This window comes from Symphalangus syndactylus, chromosome 8, assembly GCF_028878055.3.
Source record: "Symphalangus syndactylus isolate Jambi chromosome 8, NHGRI_mSymSyn1-v2.1_pri, whole genome shotgun sequence".
Classification (NCBI taxonomy): domain Eukaryota; kingdom Metazoa; phylum Chordata; class Mammalia; order Primates; family Hylobatidae; genus Symphalangus; species Symphalangus syndactylus.
In genome coordinates this window covers 46,254,770-46,265,182 of record NC_072430.2, presented here as the reverse complement: position 1 = coordinate 46,265,182, position 10,413 = coordinate 46,254,770, and the positions used below count along the sequence as shown (strand labels likewise).

General features: G+C 47.3%; 1 protein-coding gene across 10 annotated transcripts in view; it reads right to left on the bottom strand.

Moving 5' to 3' along the window:
* Positions 1–10,413, bottom strand: part of MAP3K9 (mitogen-activated protein kinase kinase kinase 9) — an 88,234-nt gene that overhangs the window by 9,422 nt on the left and 68,399 nt on the right. For 2 of the 10 annotated variants that reach the window (XR_008659425.2, XM_055288961.2), the window contains exons 7-12: positions 7,972–8,238; positions 6,342–6,495; positions 4,058–4,126; positions 2,466–2,578; positions 1,837–1,878; positions 619–1,422 (exon numbers count right to left, since the gene is read on the bottom strand). Coding sequence is in view for 9 of the 10 variants with exons in the window: in XM_055288961.2 (XP_055144936.1) it covers positions 619–1,422; positions 1,837–1,878; positions 2,466–2,578; positions 4,058–4,126; positions 6,342–6,495; positions 7,972–8,238 (1,449 nt within the window). In the remaining variant the exon portion in view is untranslated. The remainder of the gene's footprint in view (positions 1–618; positions 1,423–1,836; positions 1,879–2,465; positions 2,579–4,057; positions 4,127–6,341; positions 6,496–7,971; positions 8,239–10,413) is intronic. The other 8 variants (XM_055288962.2, XM_055288965.2, XM_055288963.2 and 5 more) reach the window with 7 other exon arrangements.

Sequence of the window (10,413 nt, the reverse complement as noted above, 5' to 3'; positions counted from 1 at the left end):
CGACAGGAAAGAGTGTGTGTCCCCCGGCGTCAGGTGTCGAGGGCAGTCATGTGCACAGGGATAGCAATTTGCCTGGACTCACCTCCGTGCCTGAAGAGGCAGGTACGAGTCAGGGGTGAGTGTTGAAGGGTGTGATGAATGGGTGGAAGCCTGCCTTCTGAGTGTGTGTGAACTAATGCTATAATGAGAGGCAAAATCCCAGCTATGTGGCAGAAAATATCGCTCCCACATGCAGGGTAAGATTCCTTCCTGGAAAATGCATCATCCTCCTCAGGGAATAACTAGAAGCTAGACTCCTGCCCTTCCTGTGCCCTGAAAACACTACCCTACCCTAGACTCAGGGTCTGGACATTCCAAAGGAGTCCCAGGTCTTCTGATTCTTCCTAGAACCTGCCTGTCTTCTTTCAACCCTCAGGGAAGACCCCTGAGGCACAGGTCAGAGAAAAGTCAGCCAGCCCTGGCCGCCTCCCTGATCCCAGATCTGTATTTCTTGATTGGCTAAGAGGAGGAATGGTGTTCACTCAAATCTAGAAGTGGAAAGAGAAAATGAGGCCTGCAAACATCTTCACTCCCTGAGGAGGCACAAAGAAAGGAAAGAGAAAGAGGAAGAAGACTCACCTGCTCCAGGACTGGGGCTCAACCCATTGCTAGAGGGGCTCCTGCTGGCTAGGAGAGTCTCTGGCTTAAGAGCCCCATCAGAAGGAGTCCGCCGGTGACTGCTGGGCTGCAAGGGGGCGGTGAGGGTGACATGGGTGGGAGTCAGAGATTGGTTAGGATCTCGTTTGAAGCGCTCTACTCGGACATTGACCAGGGGGTTGTGGGTACACGGGCTCAGGGGAGGGGCCTCGACTGGGCTGACTGGCATCTCATACACGACAATTTCATCGCTGTCGGAGCGCAGCAGGGAGCGCGTGGAGTTGCACTCGGAGATGGAGGAGAGGGAGAGCAGCGTCAGCGAGGCAGAGGGGTCTCCTAGCAACAGCATGGGCTCTTCCTTCTTGAAAAGCTTTCGGGATGGGGGGCTGGTGCTCCGACGAGGACGGCTGGACCTCTGAAAAAGACCCTCCCGTCTTTTCTTCTCCTCCCGGGCTGGTGGCTCAGGCTCCTCCAGGGGAAGCAGCTGGCACTTGCCAGCTTCCAGCAAGTCGAACCCTAGGCCCGTGGCTGCCAGAACAGCCCCACAGCCGAGCAGAGCCACCTCACAGCGGCGATGGTGGGCACCGCCCCGCTTGAGGCTGTTGGTTGGCGTCAGCTGAGGGGTACTGGTGGCCGAGTTGACTGGGGTGGGCTCCTCATGGATTCCATCACTGGAGGGGCCATCCCCATCCTCTCCACGAGGGAATGGGATACAGAGGTAGGACTGGCTGGGTGAATGCTGTAGGCGACTCTCTCCACTCCCTGGGCCTTCACTGTCCTCATCCTCTGTGAAGATGACAAGAGCAGAAGAGAAACAGGAAATGGAAATGAGGTGGCAGGAATAAGAATCTGGCCCTTTCCCCTCACCCCAGGCCTCCTGTCTCAGTCTCAGGGACACAAAGGTTCAATGGTGTGATGAGCAGGACATGGAAATGAACACTGAACCAAGGGGGCTTTATCCACCCCCCAACACAGGGAAACCACTCTCCATTCCAGAGCCCATTTCCTTAGAGCAGAATAAAAGATCCGCTAATTTGCCATTTCTTTCATAAGGGATCTGTGATGGTGACTTGGGTATCCACTTGACTGGACTGAGGGATGCCTGCATGGCTGGTGAAGCACAGTGGCTGGGTGTGTCTGTGAGGCTGTTTCCAGGGGAGACTAAGATGGGAGTCAGGGGGCAGGGAGAGGAAGACCCACCTTCAATGTCGATGGGCACCACCCAACTGGCTGCCAGCAAGGCTAGAACAAAGCAGGCAGAAAAAGGGGGATGCTCAGTTTGCTGAGCTTCCTCTCTCTGTTTCTCCCTTCTGGAGAGGGACACTTTTTCTCCTCTTGCCCTTGGAAATCAGAGTCCAGGTTCTTCAGCCTTTGGACTCGCAGACTTGTAACAGAGGCTTTTTGGAGGCTCTCAGGCCTCAGACTGGGAGCTGCGCTGCTGGTTTCCCTGGTGTTAAGGCTTTCAAACTGGGATTGAGCCACTCTACTGTCTTCCCTGGGAGCCACACTACAGGCTTTTCTCATTCTCCAGCTTGCAGACGGCCTATCATGGGACTTTGCCTTTGTAATTGTGTGAGACAATTCTCCCTAATATACTTCCTTTTGGTTCCTATTGGTTCTCTCCCTCTGGAGAACCCTGACTAATACCAGCCCCTTAACACAAGTGCAGTATGAGTTTCTAGAACACTGAACATTCTAGAACAAAAACATTCCCAATGTTTCCTCCATGAAGCAGTGCTAGGGGTCCTTAAATGGTCCTAGAAGCTTGGGCAAGAATGCCCCCAGGGAGCAGGGAGACAGGCAAGACTCTCAAGAGGAACTATGCTTACCCATCTCCATAAGGCTGGTGAACCCTGGCAGGGCTGGGCTACTCCTCGGGCCCTTCACCAGGTTGGGGGCACTGGACGACCACTGCTTATATCCATCTACCAGGGACTTGAGGCTGAATCAGAGGAAAAGAGGAAACTGTCAGAACTGGTTACCTTCCTTACTTGACCCTCAGCTCCATGGGTCTATGGAGACGTTTCTCCCTGCCTGCTTCATTCTACCAAAGAACCTTGGAGTACATACAGGCAATGACTCTTACCAAGCCCACCTGCTTCACAAACAGAAATGCACATGCTCCAGGGAAGAAAAGGGCAATGACATGACCCATCCCCCTCACATGCTGCTGTGGAACTGCAGAAAGAACTAGTGGGCCGGCTGGCAAGCAGACAGAAAGAATAAGGATGGCCCTGCTGGCCGGGGGTCTTGCCTGAGCCCATCTTAAGAGAGAAGCACTCAAAGCAGACACTGGACACAACACATTCATGGCATGACAGTTACTGTGATGCAAAGATCTGCGAAGCCAGGCAAGCACCGGGCAGCCGAGCTAGCAGAGGTGGACCACGCTACTCCACATAAGGCATTTCTCAGGCTCTCCTTCCAAGCTTTGTGGCATGCTTAGGCAACTTTCAAACCCATCCCCTTTTCAAAAGGAAAAATCAACCCACAAAGCTGCACCAACCCAGTGCACTGTGGGACAGACCTATGTGGGTAGTGCACAGTGCTGAAGCAGAGCCCTTGGTCTGTCTGGGGGTGGAGAGACAGGACAGGAGCTTGCTTTCAAATCCCTGTCATCAGCCCATATGGAAAGCTGGTAACTCTCCGAGGATACAGCCTGGGCACCCCGCCAACCACTTTGTAGGAGGGGGGAACCAGAGGCCTAGAAGCACTGGTCTTTTCCCTAGAGGACAGTAAAAGGGAGGACTGAGGAATCTGTGGGCTATGGTTGCCCTGGAAATATTGGGATTATGACCAGAGTGGCTCTTTTATATTTTTATTTTTATTTATTTTTTTTTTTTTAAGGCTAGGAAGAATCATTCAACTAAAGACCACTTTCCCCAAAGTCCTAGCCATCTTAAGAGAGACAGAGGACCAACTTTTTCCCTGTTCAGAATTCTGTTTCAAGTGCTATCAGAAATACCAGCAAATTAAAGTACATCCCAACCACCACTGGTTTCAACCAAAATACAGTCAGAGATAAACCTGCTGCCAAACCCACAGCCTGGGGCTTCCAACTGAGACTCTCGTAACATTACTTCCAGCTCTGGATCCAGGAAAATCCAGATTAGTAAAGTCAAAACCAATGCTGAGGACCAAAGGATAAATAGCCACATATCTAAGCCTCTCTAAAACCAAGAGTGCCAGGAGTATTCTAATTGGAGTGGTCAGTGGAGTGAAGAATATGGTAAAATTAGATCAACACAGGAATTTTCCCAAGGTGCACAATGGTACTGCTTAAAACAAAAACAAAAACAAAAAAGTCAGTTCAGCCCTGGCAATAACGAGGCTTGATTCTACAGGGTATGCTGTAAGAAAAAGGAAATGGAAGGGAGATTGTTACCAGGACAGCTGGTGAAAGGGTGAAGATGAGACTCACCCCAAGTGGAAATGTGGAGATTCTGACGGGGTACTTAAACCATTAGCTTTCTCACGTCTCTGAGGGGATCTTCAATGAATAAAGAGAATCAGTAGCAGGCAACGGAGGGCATATCCAGCTCAGCCTCTCCCACACCAAAACACCCAAGGCTGGACTCACACCACATCACCAGCTGCCTTCCCACTGTCCAGACACAAAGCCCACACCATGAAAGAATCTTAACAAGATGGTCCTGTTTAAACCAAGACAGGCCCAGGACGAAGATCCCTGGGCAGCTGCAGCATGGTTGCAGGGGGTCTGTGAATCCATAGATACCCAAGCAGTCTATAGACAGGTATGCATGTTTTGGACAAATATGTATTATTTTTTAAAAGGATGAGGATGCAAAACTCACTTAACATTACTGAATTCAAAATGGCTTTTGTTCATCATGTGTTTTCTTTAGTCAAAAGATACTAAAACCAGAAATATTATCACATAGAAGTTCTCAAAATTTCTGACATTAAAGAGGTCTTCACTCAAGTCTGGATAGAATATACTTTTATTTCTTCAATAGGAACTAAGAATCATGAAAAAATTAAGTCATATTTTTTAATTCCTTCAAAAGTTCATGAGGAAGAAGAAAATTCCAAAGTTAATATTTTGCAACATGAAATAAAGTTAATTTACTACCAAGACCAAAAGAAAAAAAAATATTTAAATCAAGAGACTCAGGGTGACTGAGTTTCTCAGACCCAGCTCAACCCTACTCTAGCCCAGAGCTCAAAGGACAAACTGGAGAGCTCTTGCTCCTACAAAACTTAGTAGAAGAATCTGCCATCCCCCAAGGATTCCATTGCTGGATTCTTACATAGCTAAGGTAGTTTGCCCTACCTATCTAAACTTTCTGCTCAAAGGTATCTAGTGATTTACAAAGCCTAGCTTCAGAGAGTCAATCCTTTGTGAATCAAACTGTTATTTTTACCTTCAGCTCAGATCTGACATGGGAAAATCATAGATTTTGGACATGGAATCTTAGTATTTAAAGGATTACCAAGGCCATTTGCAGGTTCAGGGCACTTGTAAGCCTAATATTCAACCTGAGAAGCTCTTTAGAAAGTCACTAAAAAATGTGGAAGGAGACTGCTGGCTATCCTCGCACGTATTTAATAGAAACATCAAGAAACACTGTGCTAGCTTCCAACACCAAGAATATGAAGTATAAATGGTTCCGTCCATTCTTCAGGTATGATGTAAAATTGCATGAGAAGCAGGAAGTCTCATCACAGCTAATATTTACATACGCTCACTATGGGCCAGCTCATCCTCCCTGCACTCACAAAGATGAACTTATTTGGTCCCTGCCTCAACTCCATGAGATGGGTACTAACGTTATGCCATTTATAAATGAGAAAACATAATGTCACACAGCTAGGTGTGGTGGTGCCAGGGTTCATGCCCAGGCAGTTTGGTGCCAGAGTCAAAGATCTTCATTACTACACTATGAGTGCCTTGCCTGTGAAGAACCCAGACTCGAGGGAGAATTTGACCCCCAGGCCTCAAGCCCACGAGTGAGAACACAAGCACATCCCAGGCTCTCAGCCCCCTTGTGCCCTGCCCAGAGGAGGCCGTCATACATGGCAATGTGGCTATGGGGTGAGATCTGAAAGAAGTTCTAGCGGCCCTGGCGTTGTATACAACTGTACCACCAGGGCTGGGTTATTCTGCCTGCCTCTGCTTCAGCATGAGCCTCTAGGCAAGAGAGTCCTGTTAACTTCTGCTCTTTCTTCTCTTTCCTCTGCTTTAAAGCTGGAAGAAGAGCCAGGTATAAGCAGAACACTCTGGCAGAACTTTTTACATTTGGTTAACACTTGGGCTACTTGCTACTCTGAGTAGAACGCCTTCAGGGGTTGGCAAACTATAACTGGTGGGTTAAACCCTGCCCGCCACTTGCTTTTATAAGGTTTTACTGGAACATAGTCACGCTCGCTCATTTACATATTGTCCATGGTCTCTGGCGGCTTCTGTGTTCCAACAGTGAAGCTCAAGAGTTGTGACAGGGCCACAGGAATCACAAGGCCTAAAATATGTATTATCTGGCTCTTTATGGAAAAAGTTTTCCAGGCCTGTCCTAGGAGGTTCCAGGAGCTTGGAGGGTGAAAAACTGTTGTAAAGATCAAGAAGCTTGTAATTTCTCAGAAAGCAATCAAACACACGACAGAGAAAAAAAGTTATTTCATATCCTATGTTTAAATGGTACATCCATCTTCAAGAGAGAAAGAATTTCATGTCATCTGGCACTTACCCTTCATCTCCTGAGGCAAGCTCCTTCTGACCAAGAGTCCCTGGCCCCCATGTCCGTCCCTTCTTCTTTGGGGCCCTCTTCTCCTCCTCCTCCCCTTCCTCCTTTGGCACGACTGAGCTCCTGCCCCAGGTTTTGCTGCTTTCACCTGGTGTCACTGTGAATCACAAGGGTTGGACAGGATCTAGAAAATGGACAGACAGGGCTCCCCCAAACTAGCCTCTATACCACCAGACACACACACACATTCGGAGCTGCCGGGAAGTTAGACCTTATCAAAAACTCTGTGCCCAAGTGGACCCTTCCAGGAAAGTAATGGAGTTCTCCGCCACCAATCATTTAGCTCTCTCAAAGTACTAAACATGGAAACACTTCTTTAATTTTCACAAGTCCAATGTAAAGCTAGAGCTTAGCCAGCCAGACATCAGAGTTCCAAACAGATCTGACTTAACCTGTTTTGTTGGGTGGGATTGGGTAGTGAGCAAATAAGGAGGCAGGTAAGGGGGGAAAAAGACAAGGGGTAAGGAAGGCGTGGAAATGCAGAAATCTTGGAAAGAAAAGGTTGGGAAGAAAATGAGGAGTTCAAGGTTATGGCAAAAGAAGTCTGGAGTAGGAGAGGGGGAAGGAACAGGCCTAGAGAAAGATAGGAGAGGAGGAATATTTTTCTGACATTAATACCTTGGAACAAGGGTTGAGACCCAAATGCCCCAGGGACTGTGCTTATATCATAAACGAGTGAACTAGTTACCAAAATACAAGGAGTTGAAGAGGCTGAGGCAAAATATGGAGTATATGGAAGCTGCTATTAGTGCCAGCCAGCTGTAGCCACATGAAAAAAGAAACCTACTGATTTGATTTCATTTTCCAAGGAAAGCTAGAAATCTTGGATTTTTCTTTTTTGAGACAGTCTCACTCTGTCGCCCATGCTGGAATGCAATGGCGCAATCTTGGCTCACTGCAACCTCCGCCTCCCGGGTTCAAGCGATCCTCCTGCCTCAGTCTCCCGAGTAGCTGGGACAACAGATGGGTGCCACCATGCCCAGCTAACTTTTTTGTATTTTTAGTAGAGTCGGGGTTTCAGCATGCTGGCCAGGATGGTCTCGATCTCCTGACCTCATGATCTGCCCTCCTCAGCCTCCCAAAGTGCTGGGATTACAGGCATGAGCCACCACGCCCAGCCGAAATCTTGGATTTTTAAATAAATTCTGTCTTTAAATCAGGGAAACTAATTCATTCACATATAGCTGTATATTCATACACACACACGCTTACATGTATGTGTATTTTTTTTAAGCAAATACTGTAGCAAAGATAAAATTGGCCCAGATTTGGCCTATTATAAAGTATATGGCAAATTTCCTTAGGACCTGTACTTTGAAAAAAAACCCTTCCTTGGGAAGCGTGGATGAAAGAAAAACAATGATGCCCCAAATATGGCAAAGAGTGTGCTAGGTTCTCAGGCCAGGTAGCGACCTGTATCTACATCACACACCAGTTTCTAAATTGCTTTGCAAACCACTAAAGATCCCATTAGTACCCACAAACCCCTTTGCTGATATGTGACTAAAAGGTAGAGGGGGCAGTAGTAAAGTTAATGGAGAGAAACAAGGGAAAGGGCTAAGGGTTTGCGTACATATGTGCATGTATATACACATTGTCGAGGAGAGGTGGCAGAAGTTATGGATGGAGCAAGCCTGGACCAGTCGGTGGCCGGACAGAGCAGGGGACAGGTGCCCCTGTGTGTTCTGGCCCCAGCTAATTTGGGAAACAGTCTCACACTGGATGGCTCGAAGGCGAGGAATGATGGTGGGGCTTGCAGGAGGACTGGAGCGGCTGTTGATAAGACTCTTCCTTTTATCCATGGTTGGGGAGGCCTGCACCGTGAACTTGTGCTGGAAATCTGCTTGGGGAAAGACAAACACGTGTATGCATTAACGTTTCCCATAATTAAATTCATATAAGAAATATGACATTCCTCAGCATCCTTGAGGGACAGGCCCCAGTTTCCCGAAAAGCTCTTTGTTCACCTGGGAAATGTTCTCTTTTAGAATCATCTCTTTTTCCCAAGGGACATGGGGAGATGAACGTATAAAAAGACGGAAAATTCACTGTGCAAGTGAACTTCATTTGTGAGCTTCATAAAGCTGTCTATATAAGTGAATATACTTCAAGCAGTTATGTATTAAGAATAGCTGTTTAACTCATGAGATATTGTTGATTATTCTAGGAAATTTAACTTAAAATTATTGGTTTCACGTAATTTATTATCAGATAGATTTGGTCCTCTTTTCTCAGGGACTGAAGTAGGGACACTGATTCTTCTCACTAAGTGCAGGCAGAGCAGGGTATCAATGACTAGCCCTTGTGGGAACCTAGGGCAATGAGGGAGATGGAGCAAATGGCTGCAATTCGGACACATTCCAAAGGAAGTTACAGTACAGCATAAAGAATGTAAAACTTACAGCTCTGAATTTCTGAGTTTCAGTCTCCTCATCTATCAAAGAGGTAAAATAAATAGCTGCTGCTTGCACCTATGTCTCCCCATCAGACTGTGATCTCCCTGCAGGTGGGAACTATAGCTTTTCTATCTGCATCCTGGCATGCAACAATATGCTGACACATGCTAGATGTTCAAGGGGTGCTTAAAGAGTCCATGCTGTCTGAAAAGGAAAAACAAATGTGCAGCAAGGAAACCAGCAAACATGGCTCATGAACATATTCACTCAACTGCATGGAATGAGTTCCCTTATCTGTACTTAATTAAGCCACCACTTTAGTGCTTAACATGATCTACTCCTGCCCCTATTAGACCATTCTTTCTTTGTTCCTTACACTTTTTTTTTTTGAGATGGAGTTTCACTCTTGTTGCCTAGGCTGGAGTACAAAGGGCGCAATCTCGGCTCACCGCAACCTCTGCCTCCCGGGTTCAAGCAATTCTCCTGCCTCAGCCTCCTGAGTAGCTGGGATTACAGGCACGCACCACCCTGCCCGGCTAATTTTGTATTTTTAGTAGAGACAGGGTATCTCCATGTTGGTCAGGCTGGTCTTGAACTCCTGACCTCAGGTGATCCACCCGCCTCGGCCTCCCAAAGTGCTGGGATTATAGGCATGAACCATTGCACCCGGCCTGTTCCTTACACTTCTAATAAGCCTGCTTTCTAGGGCCTCATAGACTCAGAACACAGTGAATATCTTTATCTACATCAACACACATTTTAGCATTCAGCTCCCTCCATGGATATATTACACACCACAAAGATTCTAATTAATTGTTTCATATTTCTTTATATTTTCCCCAAGGCTGCAGTACAACAAATGCACGTTTATTCAACTGATGTGTGTGTCTGAAAGGTCACATGTAAATCTTATCATGTAAATTCTCATACATTATTAAACCCAGTCTCAACTGCACTCAGGGGACTAATTAAAAAAACGTCAGCCAGGTGTGGTGGCTCACACCTGTAATCCCAGCACTTTGGGAGGCCAAGGTGGGTGGATCACTTGAGGGTGAAACCCTGTCTCTACTAAAAATACAAAAATCAGCTGGGCATGGTGGCACACGCCTATAATCCCAGCTACTCGGGGGCCTGGGGCAGGAGAATCGCTTGAACCGGGGAGCTGGAGGTTGCAGTGAGCCGAGATCTTGTCATTGCACTCCAGCCCAGGCAACAAAAGCAAAACTCTGTCTCAAAAAAAAGAAACCTTGAGACAAGTTATTTTGCAGAGCCAAAACTTCTCGTGTCTCACACATGCACACCCTGGAATGTTTTCCCCCAACTTCATGCTTCCTTCTCCAGGTTTGCCTAAAGTGAGATGTGTCCCTGTGAGCCACCAGGCTTCTAGCAGCCTGGACCTTGCCAGGTTGTCCTCACTTCATATTCTGTGTTCACTCACGTGCAACAATTTCCCTGGAGTAGGGTAGATTTTCAACATGCCAGTCTTTCCACTGAACAGAATGGCCCATTTAAAACAGGCTGGAGTTTGAGCCCCAGAGTATCATCTTCCCAAGCTCAGTCCCGGGCTCCCACAAACCCTCTGCCACACGAGTTCCTTTCCCTGCTCCCACTTCCCAGCT